General features: G+C 37.8%; 5 protein-coding genes, 1 non-coding gene and 1 pseudogene across 6 annotated transcripts; 3 read left to right on the top strand and 4 right to left on the bottom strand.

Annotated features, from left to right (window-relative positions):
* Nucleotides 1-246: 246 nt before the first annotated feature.
* On the bottom strand, nt 247-1,329 carry LOC104802865 (mitogen-activated protein kinase kinase kinase 1-like). The gene has a single exon (XM_010526675.2). It carries the CDS (start codon nt 1,325-1,327, stop codon nt 311-313), a length of 1,017 nt encoding a protein of 338 aa, XP_010524977.1. The 5' UTR covers nt 1,328-1,329; the 3' UTR covers nt 247-310.
* Nucleotides 1,330-4,634: 3,305 nt separating this feature from the next.
* On the bottom strand, nt 4,635-7,245 carry LOC104802858 (annotated as a pseudogene).
* A 3,958-nt stretch (nt 7,246-11,203) lies between these two features.
* On the bottom strand, nt 11,204-13,251 carry LOC104802850 (glucosidase 2 subunit beta). The gene is made up of 5 exons (XM_010526654.1): nt 13,117-13,251; nt 12,911-13,024; nt 12,242-12,337; nt 11,802-11,987; nt 11,204-11,686 (listed from the first exon to the last, which is right to left on the bottom strand). Exons 1-5 carry the CDS (start codon nt 13,220-13,222, stop codon nt 11,580-11,582), a joined length of 609 nt encoding a protein of 202 aa, XP_010524956.1. The 5' UTR covers nt 13,223-13,251; the 3' UTR covers nt 11,204-11,579.
* Nucleotides 13,252-13,310: 59 nt separating this feature from the next.
* TRNAG-GCC lies at nt 13,311-13,381 on the top strand. The gene has a single exon. It is a non-coding gene; the product is annotated as a tRNA-Gly (tRNA).
* Nucleotides 13,382-13,584: 203 nt separating this feature from the next.
* Nucleotides 13,585-15,334, bottom strand: LOC104802844 (bet1-like SNARE 1-1). The gene is made up of 5 exons (XM_010526648.2): nt 15,085-15,334; nt 14,365-14,512; nt 14,131-14,187; nt 13,979-14,038; nt 13,585-13,897 (listed from the first exon to the last, which is right to left on the bottom strand). The coding sequence occupies exons 1-5, from the start codon at nt 15,096-15,098 to the stop codon at nt 13,808-13,810; spliced, it is 369 nt and encodes a 122-aa protein (XP_010524950.1). The 5' UTR covers nt 15,099-15,334; the 3' UTR covers nt 13,585-13,807.
* Nucleotides 15,335-15,600: 266 nt separating this feature from the next.
* Nucleotides 15,601-18,275, top strand: LOC104802841 (deoxyhypusine hydroxylase). Its single transcript, XM_010526635.2, has 7 exons — nt 15,601-15,910; nt 16,630-16,763; nt 16,837-17,072; nt 17,158-17,296; nt 17,472-17,598; nt 17,743-17,861; nt 17,955-18,275. The coding sequence occupies exons 1-7, from the start codon at nt 15,739-15,741 to the stop codon at nt 17,985-17,987; spliced, it is 960 nt and encodes a 319-aa protein (XP_010524937.1). The 5' UTR covers nt 15,601-15,738; the 3' UTR covers nt 17,988-18,275.
* A 1,273-nt stretch (nt 18,276-19,548) lies between these two features.
* LOC104802834 (LOB domain-containing protein 16-like) lies at nt 19,549-20,747 on the top strand. The gene is made up of 2 exons (XM_010526621.1): nt 19,549-19,960; nt 20,265-20,747. Exons 1-2 carry the CDS (start codon nt 19,661-19,663, stop codon nt 20,628-20,630), a joined length of 666 nt encoding a protein of 221 aa, XP_010524923.1. The 5' UTR covers nt 19,549-19,660; the 3' UTR covers nt 20,631-20,747.
* The last annotated feature ends 576 nt before the right edge of the window (nt 20,748-21,323 follow it).

Raw genomic sequence — 21,323 nt, 5'->3', positions numbered from 1 at the left:
CCTTGACCCACAAAAAATATGGTAATATATAAGTTTGCATTACATACTAAAAAGATTGGTAATGAAATTATTACGGAGTTGGATAAATAAGAATATATATATATATATATATATATATATATATATATATATCAAGAAAAACAACACAGAAGATACGGAAGATGTGAATTGTAATGCATAATATTAAAAAAATAGTTTTGCTGACGTAGAAATTACAGTTGACCACGAACAAATTGGTTGGCACGACTGTAACGTAAACAAATCCAAAATGCAGCAAAATCTCGGAGTTTACGTGAACAAAAACAAATACCTAGGAAGACAAATCTCCATTCAGCATGGATATGGCGAGTAGCTCCAGCGATCTCAGCACCAACTTCGAATCTTCGTCCGTCTTGGAGATCAACGAGCAAATCCTCTGGTTTCTTGTCGGAATAACGTCGAAGCCAGGCGGCGGCATTCTGTGAGCGCATCCGACAATATTCTCCCCTGTCTTCTTTTCCCCTTGACGCAGGAACGGATGCTCCAACAACATGGCTGCGCTGCTCCTTTCTTCCGGATTTCTCGCTAAACAAGTCTCTATAAATTCTCTTGCGTCGCAAGGCACAGTCTCTGGAACGATCGGCGCATGACCGCTCGCTAGGAAAGACCGTAGGTAATGTCTTTGGCTTGCCGACCATGGAAGCTCTCCTGTGAACATCTGCAGTACTATGCATCCCAGCGACCACAGATCGAGTTCTGTCCCGATCCTGCCTTCACAAACTGACTCCGGTGACATGTAGGATGGCGTTCCGATGAACGGAAAATACCATGACCACTCATTATCTTCCTTCATGGCCTCTCTCGATAGCCCGAAATCCGAAATCTTGATCTCATACGTCGTTCTGCATGTACCATTACCCTCTCTCGGGAATACGAGGATGTTTGTGGGTTTGAGGTCGCAGTGAACGTAACCGTGTCCGTGGATGAAAACCAGACCCTCTAGAATCATGCGGGTGATCTCTTTGATCAACTGATGAGGCAAGTCTCCATTGAAGCGTGTGCACATGAGATCGATGAGAGTCCCTCCTGATGCATATTCCATGAACATCCTGAATTCCTGATGGCCTTCCTCGGTCTCCGCCTGCATCAGCGAGTCCCCGTAGCATTGGACGATTCTGGGGCAACCTCGGAACTTGGAAAGGATCCCAAACTCTTTGAACAGAGACTCGGCGTCCTCCCGGCTGCTTGTCTTCATGGCGGTGTAGACCGAGTCGCCTCCAGCGTCAGTGAACTTGACGAGGTTGACCGAACCGAAAGAGCCCTTGCCAAGAAGCTTTATGATCTCCATCTTCCACAGCGCCGGAGAACTTAGGGTTAGGGCTGATTTGAGAGTGGGAAGTGGCTGCAGACCCTTTATTATATATAGAGATGCATTGGCTAAATCATAATCTTATCTGGAGTGGTTTTTTCCCGAATCAAAGCGTGTGACTTGGGTTGCAAGCAAACGAATACCTACCCCTAATCTTATCTTAAATGGGTTGTTTCCTTTTTTTTTGGGGGGGACGTAGAATGTTTCCATTTTTCCTTATTTTTAAAGAATTATTCTCGGATACTTTAACAAAAAAAAATTATTCTCTGATAATTAGATGATATATACACACGTGTGTATACATTGCATGATTATGATATATGCACGGCCACCGGGAACTTTGGATTTTAGCGGTTTAAGTTTGCTCCTCGAGGAACCTATAATGGGCCTTTTTTAAAACTTTCAGCCCATAAAAGTTTTAACCAATAAATAATTAGTGGGCCTGTTTGGGCCGACGTGAGGTTCACTGAGAATGATGACGTGTCAGTCCACGGCCGTTTGCTCTTGAAGTAGATTGGTAAACACAAATTAAAAAAAATGTTGTGAATTCCATTTAATTTACACAACGTTGGTCCATTTTTTGAATTTACTACCATGTGACTTGCCGACTTTATTTTGTTTTGAATTGCAATCAATTTTTACTCGTACCGGTCGGAAACTGCTCTTGCAATCTTCTAACAACTAATATTAATTTATATAAGATTCCATATCCCAACTTCAATGTGTATATATATATATATATTTGATTGATTGATTGCAGATAGGATATTCATTTCGTTCCAATTCAAGATGGGTTAAACTTAGTTTTAAAATTTTGTATTTATTCTTTCAAAATGAGTTTTATTTTATGTAAAAATAATATTTTTTTGTTTTTTAATTTAATGTGTGGATGTGGAAATGATGAAAGGGAAAAGAGAGAGAGAGAGAGAGAGAGAGAGAGGGGAAAGGATCTGACAAGTTCAAACTGACAAACAATCTCTCTTTCAGACATCCCAATTCGAAACCACTTCCCTTTGTCTTCTCAACTTGATCCAAACCCCCAAAGGCTGAAGCTTTTCCCCCCTCTCGACGTGGTCTTATATACTCCTCGCCAAAATCAACATTTGACCGTACAAACTGAATTTGACCCCAAATACATTTCAATCCCAAACACCAAATGCAAATATGACGAAGGGGAATGGGAGAAAAAGGGTTAGAGGAAAACTAGATTTTTTTGGTTTCGCATTTTTTGTTCGCGGATGATAAGAATTTCTTGATTCGGAAAGAAGTATGGCCTCATCTTCTTCTTTTTTTTTTGTTAAAAAAATTATCCTCTACGGATATTTCAAGAAATATGAATCTGACATCAATTTTTAGAAAGTAAATAATCACATTTTTTTTCTGACACAAAAAATAATCTCATTAGCCACTAAAACCACATAAACATTGTTTACTCATATCATATCTTTTTTTTCTTTTTTCATAAATAGAAAGTTGATTGGGCCTTCCTCCTACTTAGGGTTCGACTGGTTGTACCGCAGCGGTTACGGTTGCGGGTGGTAGCGTTTTCAAAACGTTTGATAGCGATTATAAATGATTAGTACTGACTGGTTGAGAAGTTGTTATTAGTAGCGATTGCGGGTGGGTGCAGTTAGAAGTGAATGGTTCATTACGGTTGCGGTTGCGTTTTGATATAAATTGTCAAAAGAAATATTATTTAAAAATAATTTTTTATAATAGTTTTAATTAAATTTTTCGTATCATTTTATTTACTAAATTTATAATAATTAAATAATAAATTTAAAATAAATTTATTATCAATTTAATTTATTTGATGTTTTATATAATTTCTAATAAAAATATTTTAGTTTTTTTGTCAAAACGCCGAAAACCGCTACCAAAACGCAAGTTGGAAGCTGCGATTAGAAAACACAAGTTTGGTTGCGGTTGCGGTTGGTTGCGGTTCAACCAGTCAGTTTTTCAATCGTCCGCAACCGCCAGAAATCGCAACCACTCCGTTTGCGGGTGGCGGCGGTGCAACCAGTCGGCCCCTTAGAGTTAGGGCTGAGCGTTTCGGTTCTGTTCTTCGGAACCGGATCGAACCGAACCGAACCGAAAAAACGGTACTTTTCTCGACCCGAAACCGTTCTTAATTCCCGAACGGTACCATTTTTAGAGAACCGAATTTTTCCGGAACCGAACCGAACCGAACCGAACTTTAAAAATCCCGAAAAATCGAATATTTTTAAAGAAAATCTATCCTTTTTTAATAAAATCCGGAACCGAACCGAATCGATACCGAAACCGAACCGAACCGAATACAATATAAAAACCGATTGGTACCTATTTTTGTAAAACCGAAAGAACCAAACCGATCAATTCCCGTTCTGAACCCGAACCGTTTCCTGAAATGTCCATCCCTACTTAGAGTTAATCTTTAGTAGTATAACTAATTTTGTCCCTCTTTTCTATTAGGAGAATCTAACCTATAATTTGAAGTGATTTTGTATTTTTTTTTTCTTTGATACAAAAAATACTGATAATTTTAAGAAGATATTATATAATTTTGAAATGTATTTTTTATCGAAGTTTTGAAAATACAGAGGGATCTCTTTTTTTTTTACATAAAAAAAAACCAAAAAAAAGGAACAAAGGATAAAATAAAATAAGATTATTAACAAAAAAATAAAATAAAAGGTTAGGAGACGAGAGACTTTTGCGTTGTTATCAAGAGAGGAACAAGCCAATCATGTAGCGAGTCCAAAGTGGTCCCTCGAGAACACATCACGTGAACGTACAGCTTAGCCTTCAGATGCCTCCACGCGCTCCTCCTTTTCTTCTCTCCCCCGCCCCCCTTACTTTTCATGTTTTCTATTTTTACCCCCAATTGTTTCTGACAAACACATTTTCCCCAAATTACCCCAACGTGAAAATCCGAAAAAGCTGTTTCCTTTTTGTGTATTGCCAGTGTAAGTGAATTCCTCAAGAACTAATTTTTTCATTTCTACCCCCCCCCCCCATTATATTTACGTATACAGATGTTTCATGATACAAAAACACGTTTATGTAACGTTTTTTTTATAACGGAGGACTCCTAGTTGCTACCCTTCGGATGCGTTGACTAGGTAAACCTCCGTCTCGTGAGTAGCCTTTGTATATGAATCATATAAACCTAAAAATTACCTTCCTCTCCATCAGCCAGGAATCAAACACTCAACCTGAAGGTGGAGTTTATGTAACGTTAATGTACCTAGATCTATAAATCTTTATACATATACATATATATATAACAAAAATTTCAATATAATGTACAAGGGATTGGAAAAGATGATTAAAAAAACATAAATCTTGATCAGTACACAATGCTTAGACACTCCCAACAAAAAAAAAAATAAAAAAATTAAATCGAACAACAAATCGGCTAAGTTCTTTTTACAAACAATCGATTCCCCTCCCACCCCCGAACACACAAAAAAAAAAAAATCAGATACATCAAGTTGAATTGTATCACAGCTTTTAAAAAAATGTGATTAGATTTTTTTTTTTTAAATTGCCTTCTTGAATAATTGAGACAAAGAGATTTCATCAATAAATATTTAATTAATGTTTGGCAGGAAGAAGAGAGTGAGAGATCTTTAAACGTTGAGGAGTTGCTCCGTTTGGCCGGAGGAGGGCTTGACGTCAGCCGCCGGAGAATCTTCCGCCGCCGCCGGAGACTGACTTCCGTTTTTCATCTTCTTGAGGCTTTGTTGATGATACACTTGTCTCAGTCTCTCTATTTCTCTTTTCAACGCTTCTTGATGTGCTGCCAAAATTAAAAAAGAAAATAGGAAATAACCTATTATAAATATTTTTATATTATAAAACGAAACAACAGTTTTCTCTTTGTAATTATAATGTAAAACTACATATTAAACTCTCCATATATGAGAAGAATTCCTTGTATTGCTAAAGAAGAAGATTCTTGGTCGAGCTCTATATGTGAGTGGTGACGAAAAGCTCAAGAAATATATACATATATATATATATATATATACTCATAATGAGCATATGAATATGAAAAAATCTCACCGATCACCTAACTTGAGAATTTAATGAAATAAAATCTAATTATAGAAATTGAATTTGATTGCTTTTCTAATGCATACACAGTCATAAATAATATAACTTTTCAAATCTTTCTTGCAAAAGTTGTTTCCTAATATTTCACTGAAAACGTCCACCGCCCTTTATTCTATGTATGGATAACTTCACATTAATTGAAAAGAAACAAAAAAAAAATACGCATGTAGAATATTATAAAATTAAATAGAGTTAGAAGAAAAAAGGGAGGTTAAAAATGGAAATTACCGTCTTTGAAAATCTTATCTTGGGCTAAAGCTGCGATTCTTTGCTTGAGAGCGCTGTTGTCGACGTTCAGAAGCAACCGCTGGTGATCCAAGAACGCAACTCTTGGCGATAATACCGACACTTCCGCCTTAATCACACATATTTAATTACATCCATTAGCTACTATTATCATGATTTATTATTAATTATTCTAATATAATTAATATGTATATATATTGTATAAATAAATGTATGTACCTGCAAGGAAGTAACGCTGCGTTCTAGCTCCGATATGTATTGCAGTTTCCTCACGCGCGATCTTTGTGCGGATTGCCGGTTTGCTAAAATCCTGGTGAAACATTTAGGGAATAATAAAAAAAAAGTTTGTAATCATGATTTGATTAAATGTAATAAAGTTTTGATGCGACGTTAATTTTTTTTTTTTTTGTGAAATGTTGGTATACATATAGATAGATATTCTCAGGTATCTGCCGTACGTGCATGCATGACCCTGATGGGTTTTGTAATAGTAACTGTTTTATATATATATATATCAATTATTTTAATTACTTTATTTACCTCTTCACCCTTTTGGGGTCGAGAATGCGGTTGCCGGAGCTGGCGGTGGAGTTGGGATTGGCGCCTCCGTCTTGCATTGGCTCTGACCCTCCCCCGCCTCTCCGCTGCCGTTTCCGCGGCCTGTATGATTGGCGGCGGTGTCCTTGTCGGAAGGCAGCTCTTTGTTGTCGTCGTTGATGCTGTTGTGGTCGGACGGCGAGGAGGTGTTGGAGGAGGATCCCGTGGGGCCCACATTGTTGTGATTACTGGGAGGGTGCTGCAGGTCGTCGGAGAACATGGACATGAACTGGTCGTCGTCGAACCTGTCGAAGTGGTTGTGGCCGTGGTGGTTGCTGACGTGGACGCCACCGGAGACGGGAGTCTCGAGGAAGGCGATGGAGTCGCTGATGGAGCGGCGGTGAGTGCCGCGCCGGGCGGCGGAGAAGTCGAGGAACTCGTCCACCCACGATGGGTTTTGGCCGGCTCCTGAGGCGGCGGAGGGATTGACGGTTGCTGCGGCGGTGAAGGGGGAGAGAGAGGGGAGCTTTTGGGAGGAGAAGTCAGGCCAATGTGAAGGCATGTTTGGGATTTTGGGAGGAAGCTGTGCCATTAACAGAGGATTACCCAAAATATTTACCTCGTAATGGCACACGAGAAACCACAAAAAAAAAAAAAAATCAAGAAACGAACAATCCCCCGCAAAACTAATTAAACCAAGAACAAGAAAATCACAAGAGGAGAGAAACGATAAAATTACTCTTTAACTGCAAGAGAAACCAAAAAACAAACACGAACCCAATTGAGAAAACCGAAAACCCAAATGGGAAATCCAAGAAAGAATCAAAATTGAAGGAAATGGAATGAAATCGAAATGTCCTGAAACGCAGGAAGAGAGAGAGGGAAGGAGAAGAAGAAACGGAGAGAGAGTAAACCAAAATGGCTATGTTTAACAAACAGTTGAAATATAAATATAAATAGATGGATGGAAGAGAAGAGAGGGAGAAGAAGAAAGGCTGCATATATGATGAGATGAATAAAATCCACACCAACAACAATAACAAATATATATATATATATATATATATATATAAATCAGAAGAATATAATCAACCTCTAATCTCTCTCTCTCAAAATCTTTAAATGGGTATTTCTTCTCTATCTCACAGTGGGGTCACATGGGGAGGGAGATCGGACAGCTATGAAACAGCTGTTTGGGGGAGAGGGTTTGGAGGCCTTGGCAGTAGTTTATTTATTTATTTATTATTATTAAATCCATTGAGAGAGTGAGGGAGCACGTGCCCTTCTCTCTTTTGCCCATTTTTAGTCTTTCTTTTTCCTTCCATTTATATTTGAATTTTACTATCCATCCTCTCTCTTTGGTGCGGGAAACATTCCCATGCTTCCTCCTCCACGTGATCCTTCCGACCCTTTCATCATCCGTACCGCCCGATACGTGACACCTGTCTAAATTCCATTGGATAGTGTGCATATATTACACCACGTTTAACCGCGCGGTTAAAAATTACTTTGAATATATGTTGTGCAATTTTGTTTCTCTCACTTCTTATTCCCCTGTTAGATCATGCTAAGTTAGTGATATTATACTTGATTATTTGATAACATTTTTTTTAAAAAATTACTTTGAATATATGTAAAAAATATTATAAAATACATAGCATATCGAGTTTTAGACAATTGCCTCTACCTATAGTCCTTAAGAAATGTTCGCATGATATAAATGGATCGTGTATGAGTATAGAATTGATATGTTATCAAACAAAAATATCATCGTGGTTGATCATACACCCACACACACACGCGCACTAACCAAGAAGAGAATGAGGACATCTGACAACATGCATGCATGCATGCATGCATGCGTTTAACTTCAGCATAACATGGTCATCATGGTTCATGGATATATAATCAAATATCAAGATGGGTCCGAAAGAGAAATTCTCGTATAGGAATCCGGTACTTGATAATATGGGCGAAAATGCAAAGGAAGAATAAGAGGGGTTTAGTGGCAAGCTAAGAGTAGTGGAAGTGGAGAGAGAGAGAGAGAGAGAGAGAGATGAGCTGTGAAAGGCAAATGAAAAGGGAAGAAGAAAGTATCATGATCATGTGCCATGCCATGTGATTTGTTTTTTTTTTGTTTGTAAGAAGACATCTCTCTCTCTCCATCTCCTTTGCTTTGTCCCCAAACCACACCCACATGTAGGACAGATGCCCTCCTCTTCATCTCTTTCCTTCCACTATATGCCCTTATACTAATACTTTCATCCATATGCTTTATCTATCACCAATTATCTCATATATATATATATATATATATATATATATTATGACTTGGGTTCGATTCCACTGATGAGAATGGATGTAATTTCTGGACCAAATACAAAGGGTTGGATCCGAACTTAGGATGAATGTAATCGGGTCGAAAGTCTGGAGAGTCATCCTAGTTATAAAAAAAATGTATATGTATATAAATTTCATCGATTATCATATGTGAGGGAAACTTTGAAATGAATCTAATTATCAAAGAAGTGTAACGAATTCAATGGTATTTTTTTTATTGCAAGGATTCCAAGTGATATTCACATAAAATCGCAATGCTTAATAAACAGTGAAACACGTACGAGGAGAGGGGACAGGTAGTTTCGAGGCAACTTCGGCCAATTGAAATGAACGAGAATTTAGAAACAAGGAGTGGAATTTATGTAGTTTAGTTAAATTAATTAGTGGAATATTATAATATATGGTACTTCCTAATAATGATTAGATAGAGAGAGACGAATGGATTAAACCACACACACACACAAAATATATATATATATATATATATATAAAGTGGTCCGCAAATTTGATATTTTATACATTTTCTAATTTTCTCAAATTTATGCAATTATATATATATATACACTCATTAAGATATATGTGTGTGCATCACTTATATTAAGGATGTCGATTTCGAATCCAAATTCGAAATTTGGCCCGGTTTAGTTCGAAAAACAATGGGCTTTGAGTTTAAAATATCTCGGTATGAAAATTTTCGAGCTTTCAAGTCGAATTTTGATCGGGTTTCGGGCCAATCAAAAAGCTCATTTTTTTTTCAAAAAATATTTAATAAAAAATTTTAAAAATAAATTATAAAGAATAAATTCAGCGGGTTGGTCCGATCCAATCGGAACCCAAATCTAAAATCTATACGGTCGGATTTCAGATTTTGTTATTTAAACTCGAAAAAAAAATCGGGTCGGTCGAACGCGAATCCAAAACCCTCGAATCGAATGCGAGATTGGATCGGATCGGATCAGGTAAGTACGATCCGAGTAACATCCCTGATTCAGTTCAGTGTGCATGCAGCATAGTTATAATATTTCTATTATGTATGATATATTGTCATCATATCAATTTAGGTTTGCGAATCATGTCTTATACTGTTTCCTTAATGTGTGTACGTATACATATAATTATAACTATAGATAAAATTAAAACCACGGATAAATCTATATGGAGAAGAAATTGCGTTACATATTCAAAAGTATTTATTTCAATATATTTTTAGTGAAGAAAATGCTTTTAGCTAGATTTAGACCAACGAAATGATTGAAGATTGAGATTTGGAAATTCTGACAAGAGAGATGTGATTTGAATAATGTTGGCTGAATCGGAACTAACAAATATCATATCCCGAAATTCTCAAAAGTAAAAATACAATTTCAATATTTTATCGTCCTTAAAATAATGTTTTTATTAATAATAAACGCATCGTATGATTAAAATTACGAAAATCAATGAAAAACGACACACGCATAAAGAAAAACTCAGTAACGGCAAATACATACGGAATCTTCCGTATCCATTTCGTACATGTTTTAATTCCAATTTATGATCACAATATGGTATATCATGTTGGATATATATAAACTAGATCAAATCAAATTGAATTAAATATTTTATATCTAATTCGAATCATTTGAATCGAAATTTAAAAACAAACTCCATACCAGTTTTATTTATTTTTCTAAAATAATCTAAAAACAGTATAAATGTAACAATAGTAAAAAATGAATTGAATGGTGTTTTGAAAAATAAACATTTTTAATTAAAAAAAACTAATTCGAACGTAAATCAAGCAAAATAAAATATCGAAAAACCGTTATAAAAAAACAAAAACTGAAAGTTGATATTTCGGGTTTCGATTGCGATTATTTTTTAACTCGGTTTTATAGATTTAATCCATTTTAATTATGTTATTATTTTATTAATCTTGTAGTTAGGTGTTCACATGGGATTAAAAAAAAATTAGAAACAAAAAAAGTGAAAAACAAAACAAAAAGCCGAAGCAGCGGCAAAGATACCATTTGATAGCTCAATTTGTAACTAATCATTACGCAATGAATTAAATATGGATGTAGTGTCGCGAATTTTACCATTTTATTTTATTATTGTTTTTTTATAAAAATATTTATTCTATAATAAAAGTAGGAGCAGAAGCAACGTGATGGCAGTTTGATTTGTCGGGGGAGAAGAAAAAAACTTTCAATAATGTGATTTCTTTTAAGCTTCTCGTTATTGGCACAAAGAGTCTTCAAGTTTTAGGGTACAAATCAGAAGTGATCATCTCATTTACATATCTCAATTTTATAAAATATATTAAATAAATATTTAAAATTTTAATTTAATTTATTTGATCACTCGAATATTAAAAATATTTTAAATTGATAATTCAAATGTTTTAAATGGACAAAAAATGGATTATATTCGACTCTAAGGACAATTTATAAATTATATGTTAATGTATAATATAAAATGAAATTACTCTCGAATTCAATTCCGTGAATTGAGATGTGAATTCAATTTAGAATATTTCAACATTTGAATTATCAATTTAAAACATTTTAATATTTAAATTACTAATTAAATCAAATTAAAAACACAACAAAGCAAGATCTCGAGCTGACAAAGAATCTCAAACTCAAGCTGTAATATATACGAAAAAGATCTCTTATGGAATTTGCAGAGAATCAATACATACACAATGCAGCAGAAGAAGAGAACTGTTGTATGGGTTTCTGTCTAGGGAGAAGTTGGATATAACAAGTTAACAACACAACTGAGTTTGGATGTTGGAAGGAACTCAGATAACGATCTCAGTTTTGGGGTTTTAATGTCTCAGAATCTATTGTTAAGGGACAAGAATTCACTCCTTAATCTAAGAATTCATCTCAAAACTCGGGTTTGGATTGGGTTAGTTACTGTCTTAACACCATACAGAACCGATTGACAGAAATCTTGCATCAGTTTCATATAAACATGAGAATGTCACCTGGATACTCCATCGATTCATCATCGAAATGCGTCAACGGAGGTACCCTCTCCTCTTAGAACGAGCATGCCGTCTAAGCGTCCAAAGCACGGCCAACGAGCCAATCAGAGCCAGTTGAAGGACAAAGATGAGCTTCACACCTGGAAAAACATCATCAATGCAGACAGTAAACATAGTTCGTTTGCCCGTTAGTGTTAGTGTCTTCTAACAACCGGGCAACTGAAAAAAACATAGGTTTAGCTTCAAAGTTCAGACCTTGGAGCTTCTGGACCATGTCCTGCAGGCTCGTTCCATCTTTCGTGCCCTTTGTATTGGTTGAACCCAGTTGCCTTGCTGTAGAGGTATACCACCTTTCGGGTTTGTAGTGAACGTTACCGCCCAAAATACATGTGTTGGGACAACGGATACTACCTTCATACTCATCACTTCCATCACAGCAATCTAAGCACAACGAATATTCAGTGAAAACATCAACTGGGCATACAGTTTGATTCGATTTTCAGAGAGAGTGACATGATTTTGAAAGAAAATCTAACCTAGAATTCAGTTCAAGAAACAGAGTGGTTTGGAGATAGAGACCACATAAAGCTAATCAAATGATCATTGATCTCCACTTAAATCTTTCATGTATCGATAAACAGCGTGAATCTGAGGGAAACAAGATGATAGCCGGAATCAGTACAATGCGTACTTACCACAAATACGATCATTCACCCGAGAAGAGAAAATGAACTTTGGCAAGCTTCCTACGTTCCTGCAGTAAAATTTCCCCGCTGGACACGCTGCTGTTCCTGCAAACACTTAATATCTTCAGGGAGACATTACAAACCAACAGAACAAGTTTATACAAATCCCCATTCCAGCGTAATTCGGGTTTGACACTAAGAAAACGGTATCAGTAGAGTGGCACTGAAATTTCTTTCAGAGTTTTGCATTCAAACACAGTTTTAGTATCAGAAACTCCAAAGCAGAGCTCCTGGATTATTCCAATCATGATTATCATATCATCACAACCATCAACATACCATAAACGTAGAACTCTAAATTCTTCTCAAACATCTACGACTCTCCATGATCCTGCAATGATATTTTAATCACCGGTTCGAGAAGCTGCTTCTGCTAATCAAACCTCATCATATACACAAACATAAACTCTCTCCATTGTTGTTCTACAGTTATACCTGATAATCTACGCATATATCCTCCACATATCGAACTCCCTGAAAAAAAAAATCTATCGAACGGAAAACATTTCCATACTATCTGGAAGTGCCCAATAGTCAAAAGTCTAAAAGTCACCGAATTTCGCAGTACCCAGAATCGCTCGAAGCTGTATAAGAAAATGGGTGAGGATAAATTGGTACCGGGTTCATCGGTGCCATCGGGACAATCGCAGTAGTTGTCGTTGAGACGGTCTCTGGTGAAGGATCTGGAGCCGTCCTTGCATTTGATCACATCCGAATCAAAGTACTTTTCATCTGCGCCCCGAAGGAAAAGAAAAGATTCCAAATTTATAAACATAATTTCCAAATATATAGACCAGGAGATCAAACCAGACTGAAGGGTTTACCCAAGGGGTGAACACCGGCGAGGGGTGAGGTCGAGCAGACGGAGACGAAGACGGTGGACAACAAAGACGGCACGTAGTAGAGCAGCAGAATCCCATATCCAGACATGTTTGCCGTTTTTTGTTTGTTTTTGGAAAATTTAAAGGACTCGACCGCCATCTTCGAAATTGATGATTTAAGTCTCGGTTTCCATCAAGCACCAGTGGTCTAGTGGTAGAATAGTACCCTGCCACGGTACAGACCCGGGTTCGATTCCCGGCTGGTGCAAATTTTTCGTTTTTACTGACATCTTGGTCACTTTTTTTTTACTCTTGGCCCCTTGGGCCTCTTGGGCTTTGTTATGTGTACCGGCCCACTGACCCATTACACACACCTTTCCCTTCTTTTTTCTCCGGTCTAATTGTTAGGAGCGGATCTAGTACGAACAGCTTTCTGTACTTTTGTGGCATACCATCACCATGGTCCACGGATACAGATACGGTAATGTTTTTTCATATATAGAACTTTAACCAGTCTTATGTTTCTGTCATTCGTATGAACCACTTGGTAAACCACCCACAATATAACACTGAAAGCATAACCATTGCGTGATGGACATGATATATCTTGTCGGGGCCGGGGCAACGAGTGAACAAGCATGATCCATCTTCAGGCATGAACGAAGATCACGAGGGTTCTTTTGCCGCTGCAGAATTAACGGGTAAGATAGTATACAACTAGGAATAGAGCCAAGAACGACGCCACGAATGTCAACATTCGCCTGCTCGATTTCGTCTCAAACACCTGCATGATCGAAAAATTTAGCTAAATGATATGGAGTCAAGAGAATTGCAGTCAGCAATAAGTTATTCTACTCGGGTTTACCGTTTTGAATCGATCCATGGTTCCTGAGAGGATTCCCCTCGACGAATCCATATCATTGCCCTGTATGGAACCAATGTAAAATATTCAGTAACAATGAAGCCGGTGAGAAAAAGAAACGTAACTAAAGAGATGGGGGAATGTTTTCTAGGTACCATTCTGTCAAGCATGCGGTTGTGGGTTTCCACCTCTTCATTTATATCACCAGATAGCTGTTTATGAAACCAAATTAAGTAAATCCATGATTCATATAAACGATGAGCCAGAGTGTCAATATTTGACATGTTCTAATCTACAGCCATGACCTATCTTGAAGCGGTACCCATTCACTGGCATTACAGTGGACATTTGAACATGACGGTGGAACAGACGGAAGAATGCTTGCTTACCCGTTTCAGAAGATTGACTCTGTCTTGCAATCCTTCCAAGGCTCGTTCATTCTCATGTTCATCGATTTCGTGAGAGTAAGACGGCGCAGCCCTGATCCCACCCTCTTCGATGCCATCAAAGACGGAACTTCTGGCCCCGCGATTCTCCCTGCAAGATTTTAGGCCTCAGAAAGGAAAAACGGGCATGACACCCAAGTTTTTCATTGTAAGATTTGGTAGATAAACAACTCAAAGCAACAATCTATCTCAACTGAAATGCCAAGCAAAGCTGATGGCACTTCAGTTGTCAAGTTTACTAGATCTAAGGAACTCCTGTTCTCAATGTCTAAAAGCCAAACCCCCATGATTCACTCGCAATAAGGAAGATCAGCTGCTATCTACGGTACCAAATGAATTCTGATTCACAAACCGAAAGATTGATTTTCGGGTTCAGTTCATAAAGAAAAATCGGAATTGATGCCGATCGAGTCCTTTCAGCGAAGCGGACTCATGCGAATTTCCTGATTGTAATTTGTAACTCGTGTCTGATCTCACAGATACTGCACGGAAATCATACTCTATTTACGTATATAATTGTGTGTTTCTTCAGATCCACTACTGGATCTTTAGGCTAATAGCTACGAACCCTAATCCATGGAACACAAAATCAAAAAATCAATGTTTCCCAAAATAAATCGATGCGTTGAAAAAACTGGTTTTCAAGGATTCGATTGAGCTGACCTTCTAGGATTCATGGATCAATCGAACAAAGAAGTAAATAAATCCTCCGAGCGTTTCGAGTATGCTTCAAAAGTTGCTCAGACTCTTCAACCGGATCTACGGTTCCGAGACAAAAACGGGGCGAGAACCGGTGATGAATCAAGCTGCCTATGGGATTCGAAAACTTTGTCCAAAATGGAGAAGAAACTGGGACCTCTACGAGGATCAGGACAAACCCGCAGAGAAGACGGAATGTTGATACAAATCAACACTTTCGATTTGGAATATCTAGAAACTTTTGAGGCCTAATTGAAAATTTTAACTTTTTATGGGGTCAAAACATAGGTGGGTTAAAGAGCGAGAAGTTAAGGAATACGAGATCGAAATACCCATTAACACAAATCAATGCAACACTTCGCTTTGGAATACATGGAAAGGTTTGGGCCTAATTGAAATTTAAAACTTTCCATGGGGTCAAAACAGAAGTCGGTTAAAGAGGGAGAAGTTATTTAAGGAACATGCCCGCCCCCCGGTGTCATCTTTCCTACGGTTTTTTTTTTCACGAATCGGATTCTGTCTTACCCGAAAACCCTAGTCTCGTGTTCTGTCTTCTCCAGCCTCGTCGTCTCCGAAATCGACGGAATCCTGATCTCTTTTGTCCGCAATTGCGTAGTGATGGGATCCAACGGGCCAGATTCGTCGATTGAAAGCACCAGCGGAAGCGCCGTTGAGAAGTTTCTATGCGAGCGATTGCTGGACCAGTCGCAGCCGATCTCGGAGAGGTTTAGAGCCCTCTTCTCTCTTCGCAACTTGAAGGGCCCTGGGCCTAGAAAAGCTCTTATCCAAGGTTTGTTCATCTCTGTGAATTCGTTGTCCTAAATCTGAAGCTGAATCTTTTACCCGCTTACTTGGTAGAATGATCGTGTAATTTAGGGAGCATCTTAGTTGCATCTATGAAGTTTCCGTCTTTGGACAAGCCTATGGGTTTTTGGCTAGTAAATTTTCTTTGTGCCGGTTACCTTAAATTGTGCGACTCAACTGTTAATCTTCTCCTCCTGACATATATTGTGTAATGCCCTCTTAGTCATATGCAGCTGCTTGAATAGAATGTGCGAACAATTTGTATCTCTATCCTTACCTCTGTTGCAGTCTTCATAAGTTATCAGTAAAGCTCTTGGTGCGTTTATGAATGTGGCAAATCTGGAAATTTTGATTCTTTTAATGATATTCTCTCGGCGTCTTCAAAGCTACAAGTTGCTGCATATTTTCCTCTTGTTCATGATTGAACGAAGCTCCTGTAGTTTGCTTATATAATCAAGACTAGTTCATCAGGGTGTTGTAGCTAATTTCTCTATAGCTACGTGCCTCATAAGTCATATCTGCTCTTGGTTGCCGCTTTCTCTCTAGCAATATTCAAACGGTTGTGTTTCCCATCCGATTCTTGAAATACGACCAGACAAGAATGCATTATAGCAGTTTTAGCGAGAAAATGGTTTCAATCAATTGCCAACACTGGTTTTGACTTTTCCTATCTCTTTACCTCTCTTTCTTTTTGATTTACTGCAGCGACAAGGGATTCGTCTAATTTGCTAGCACACGAAGCTGCATTCGCGTTGGGACAGATGCAGGATGCCGAAGCTATTCCTGCCCTGGTGTCAGTCCTTAACGATATGTCTTTGCATCCGATTGTCCGGCATGAGGTGAGTATTGTTAATTAATGGCTGGTTTGGGAGTTGATTTCAGATTATTCTTATTTTCTTTGTCAAAATGCAGGCGGCAGAGGCTCTCGGTGCCATCGGTTTGGTGGGTAATATCGACATTTTAAAGAAAAGCTTGGTCTTAGATCCAGCTCAGGAGGTTCGGGAAACATGTGAACTGGCTCTCAAGAGGATCGAGGAGGTGGGAACTACCGACAGTGAGAATCAGTCATCCGTGACAGAGAATTCGCCCTTTATGTCTGTTGACCCTGCCGCTCCTGCATCTTCTTTCTCCTCCATCCAGCAACTGAGGTTTGTTCACAGTTTGATCCATTCAGAATCTTTAGATGATTTATCATTTTAGTGACAGGTCATTGAAAATTTTCTCAAACTGTAGGGAAGTGCTTCTAGATGAAACAACAGGCATGTACGAGAGATATGCAGCACTTTTCGCACTCAGAAATCACGGGGGAGAAGACTCTGTTTCAGCCATAGTTGATTCCTTGGGTTCAAATAGTGCCCTTCTGAAGCACGAGGTTTGTTTCATCTAGCGACCCTGGATGACTTTCGGTTCTGTCTCTTTGTCTGTTGAGAACACACTGTCTGAAATTATTTCGTTTCGTTTGGCTTTCTTGGAGTCTGTCATATTCAGAACTTCAAACTATGGATGCTGATTTGGTTTTGGTTGTTGTTTCGATTTTGTTTTTTCAGGTTGCTTATGTTTTGGGCCAATTGCAAAACAAAGCTGCTTCAGCTGCTCTGAGCAAAATACTTAGGGATGGGAATGAGCACCCTATGGTCAGACACGAAGCTGCAGAAGCTCTTGGCTCTATAGCAGGTGTGTGTGTGTGTATATATATATATATATATATTCAAAACCCTATCTCTCGATACATCCCTTCTCTGAAATATCATCTTTCGCGTTGAACTACGATCGGTCTAGTTTACTGTATATTTAAAGGGGTATTGCTCGTTGTTGCAGATGAGCAGAGTGTTGCTCTGCTAGAGGAGTTTGCTCGGGACTCCGAGCCAATTGTTTCACAGAGCTGTGAAGTTGCTCTGAGCATGTTGGAATTCGAAAGATCCGGAAAATCCTTCGAGGTATATCTATATTTATGCCTTGAACCCAAACTCACTTATAAGTTTATATAATGCCTCGGTGGGTAACTTTGGACCGATGCTGTCTGGATGCAGTACCTTTTCATGCAAGATCCGCTTGTGCACTAAGGAGAAGCTAGGGATCATTCCATTGTTCTGCCCAATTCATTCACCAAACTAAAGAGCCTTATACAAGCAGAAGCAGCGATAACACGGAATGGCAACCGTTGAGGGCTCTTCGATTTTTTTTTGGTTAAGGCAAAAACTGGTTAAAGCCCGTTTCGGTTTGGTTTTTATAAAAAGGACCCTTTTGTTTTTTTATAACATATATGGTTACATTACATACATATGTGTTTGAAGAAAGAGCCACTTTTTAGTTTGTATGCCGTCGTCGTTTGCATGGATGCCATGTTTCTTCTTGTGATGTCTCGATTGGATTTTTCTCTGTGTTTTTTTTTATATATATTTCATGTTAGAAGTACGTATATATATATATACATAGGTGCATTGATCTTTATTACAAGGGTGATCAAAACCAGGGTTAGAACTTAGAAGGCATCAGATGCATATTACTGATATGGAATCATAATGACACTCGACAAGAACCGAATATCAGTGTTCCCACCTTTAGCAGATCAATATGTTAAAACCAGCTTAACTGGAGTCATGTTTGTCCTTAAAAAAGAAAGATTAATAATTACGTGATTAAACAAAAGATTCAAAAATGCATTTGCGGCATTAGTATCTGTCGGTGGTTTAACCGGTCCCCACTACACGACAAACATCAGCAGTTCCGATGTCCGGCGTCCGGACAACTTAACCCGCATTTCATTTTCTTTTTTAATATTAAAGTTTAATAATAAGAATAATGATATACGCTTGATAAATTCCTTGATATATTATCAGGATGACCAATAAATAATATTTTGCTTGATTGTCTAGCAATTAGAGGAAAACACTTTTTTTTATATATATATAAAATCGGCGAAGAGAAAAGAAAGACTGAATTGAATATTGAAGCCAATTAAAAAAACGAACAAATCCTCATGGTGCCCTTCGCCATTATTCGTTGTTCCCTTACAACCTTACAAGACGACCCTCAATGCCTTTACCATTCACACCCCGCGTTCACTTCTTTGTTATTGTAGATTTTGATGGGAAATACAAAAAAAGTATTTTTGATTCTTCTCAGATTCGAATTCTTTGAAAATAAAATTAAGAAAATAATTATTTATTATATGTTTTCAGAAAACACACACATATATATGTTCACACAGTTGAGTGATTATATGCTTGAATCGTTGCAATGAAGAACAAGGATAGATCGGGCACGTGTTTTCTTGAATGCATGCATGCATGCATGTATGTATAGTTAACACTCTTTGATAATCAATCATGACAAAGCCGGAGATGTCTCATCTCATGTACCGATTTCTGTCTCAACTTTCTTAACTTTGTCATTTTTTTCCGTATGAGGGAAAATAATCATAATTTATATATGTATTTGTTGAAAAACGTAGATATAGAAATTAGTCACACTTCAAGAGATAGGTTTATAATTATTTTATTAAAAAAAAAAGAAGCACCTACACTTGTCTCTAATGATGGTGCCCCTTTTATAAAACCCCAAACCAAACTTCCCCATCATCGTATCTCTAAAGCCATTAAACCAACACACACAAAAAAAAAACATTTTTTTTTTCTTCTCAATCTCTGTCCTTTTCGCACCACTTCCTAGTCCCCTCGTGCAACATCTGTAATCACTCTCCTTTCGATATATATACCATCTGTTTTCCTCGGACATGGAATTTTCCGGCGGCTCCGGGACCGGGACGGGATCGCCGTGCGGCGCGTGCAAGTTCCTCCGGAGAAAGTGCGCGTGGGACTGCGTATTCGCCCCGTACTTCTCGTCGGAGCAAGGTCCGGCGAGATTCGCCGCCGTACACAAAGTCTTCGGAGCAAGCAACGTGGCCAAGCTCCTGCTCAACGTTCCCGTCCACGACCGGTGCGAAGCCGTCGTCTCTATTGCCTACGAGGCGGAGGCTCGTGTCAGTGACCCTGTCTACGGTTGCGTCGCTCATATCTTCGCCCTCCAACAGCAGGTGAATCACCAGTCCTTGAATCTCCACGTGAAAGTATTTTCGGAGGTTTTTTTTTTCTAGACAGAGGATCGAATTTGTGATTTATATGATAATATGTTTTGTTAGATGTAATTAAGCTATTCCATTGGGTTTTGTAGATAAATTTGTATTTTGGACATAATATAATATACAATGATGGGATATACTCATTGTATGCACAAGAGTTGGTTAATTAATCTCTCTTAATTTTCTTTCTCAGAACTATAATCACTTTGGTTATACGTAAAATTTTATTAATTTTTGTTTCGTCTATACATATATACAGGTAGCTTTCTTGAAAGCACAACTGATGCAACTGAAGGCTCAACTCGCTCACCACAGCACGGCAACGTCCTTGACCAATCCACCAAATATCTCGGAGAGTCGCCACTTGTGGGAACTAACAAGTGGGTTTCCAACAAGTACTACGACGCCGTACAATCCCATAAACCCTAACCTGGTCTCCCCGCAAAGCTCGTTCGAATCGTTTGAAAAGAGAAACACGAGCAGCCACGTCATGAGCATGCAAGAGATTCGGAGCAGTGGACATGATGGTTACTGTGGTTATCCAGACAAGAAGAGATTAGCAACTCACTGTAATAACGATTTGAGTGAGCTTCAAGCTTTGGCTCTTAGGATGACGAGGAACTGATCAATATGCAAGCAGAAAGATATATAGAACCTTCCTCTCTTTACAGCATGATTTTTTGTTTTACGCGGATTATGAAAAATAAAGTTTCGACTGATTTATACATAATCCGAATCTAAATTCCACGATCTATGTTGTCCGATCCAAAATATGAACTGATTCTTGGATTCAACACAACATGTCAAATTGTCAATGCTGATATACACTTCTAAGACAAAAGAGAAAGATCTTGGGTCACATGACAAACGGAAATATTGAACTATTCAACTTTTAAAATATTTTTATTACAAGTTGAATGCTCTATTATATGCTATATTACAAATACATATATATATATAACATGAGCCTATTCAAATAAGTCGACCTAGCCTCATGATCACTACAAGTTCGACCCAATTGCACCTTTGCGTATATACAGAACAAACATTAAAAATTATGTCTATCCCTTAGTAACAGAATTATATACATGCCCAATTAAGAATAAATAAATAAAAAAATAAAAACGCATAGATGTGTATATGCAATATATATATATATATATATCAGGATCCGATGCGCAGGTTTGACTTTGATTTGCGCAACAGACTCGAGAAGATTGTCTGGGTTTTTACATGGATCTCAAGTAAATTAATAGTTGTTAGAAATAAATAATATATATATATATATATTTTACAATAAGTATGAATATAATAAGTT

This window comes from Tarenaya hassleriana, unplaced genomic scaffold (assembly GCF_000463585.1).
Source record: "Tarenaya hassleriana unplaced genomic scaffold, ASM46358v1 Cleome10, whole genome shotgun sequence".
Taxonomy (NCBI): Eukaryota; Viridiplantae; Streptophyta; class Magnoliopsida; order Brassicales; family Cleomaceae; genus Tarenaya; species Tarenaya hassleriana.
This window is presented reverse-complemented; position numbering and strand designations above follow the sequence as displayed.

What these genes read in the sequence shown, in the direction of transcription:
- LOC104802865 (XM_010526675.2), bottom strand. Translation starts at nt 1,327, where the DNA reads ATGGAGATCATAAAGCTTCTTGGCAAGGGCTCTTTCGGTTCGGTCAAC.
- LOC104802841 (XM_010526635.2), top strand. Translation starts at nt 15,739, where the DNA reads ATGGGATCCAACGGGCCAGATTCGTCGATTGAAAGCACCAGCGGAAGC. An exon ending in TAGAAAAGCTCTTATCCAAG is followed by an intron (nt 15,911 to 16,629) that starts GTTTGTTCATCT and finishes GATTTACTGCAG; the next exon opens with CGACAAGGGATTCGTCTAAT. An exon ending in AGCTCTTGGCTCTATAGCAG is followed by an intron (nt 17,599 to 17,742) that starts GTGTGTGTGTGT and finishes TCGTTGTTGCAG; the next exon opens with ATGAGCAGAGTGTTGCTCTG.
- LOC104802850 (XM_010526654.1), bottom strand. Translation starts at nt 13,222, where the DNA reads ATGTCTGGATATGGGATTCTGCTGCTCTACTACGTGCCGTCTTTGTTG. An exon ending in CGATGGCACCGATGAACCCG is followed by an intron (nt 12,338 to 12,910) that starts GTACCAATTTAT and finishes AAGTGTTTGCAG; the next exon opens with GAACAGCAGCGTGTCCAGCG. An exon ending in CATGGTCCAGAAGCTCCAAG is followed by an intron (nt 11,687 to 11,801) that starts GTCTGAACTTTG and finishes ATGTTTTTCCAG; the next exon opens with GTGTGAAGCTCATCTTTGTC.
- LOC104802844 (XM_010526648.2), bottom strand. An exon ending in ACCGCATGCTTGACAGAATG is followed by an intron (nt 14,039 to 14,130) that starts GTACCTAGAAAA and finishes GGTTCCATACAG; the next exon opens with GGCAATGATATGGATTCGTC. An exon ending in CCATGGATCGATTCAAAACG is followed by an intron (nt 13,898 to 13,978) that starts GTAAACCCGAGT and finishes TCGATCATGCAG; the next exon opens with GTGTTTGAGACGAAATCGAG.
- LOC104802834 (XM_010526621.1), top strand. Translation starts at nt 19,661, where the DNA reads ATGGAATTTTCCGGCGGCTCCGGGACCGGGACGGGATCGCCGTGCGGC. An exon ending in TCTTCGCCCTCCAACAGCAG is followed by an intron (nt 19,961 to 20,264) that starts GTGAATCACCAG and finishes ACATATATACAG; the next exon opens with GTAGCTTTCTTGAAAGCACA.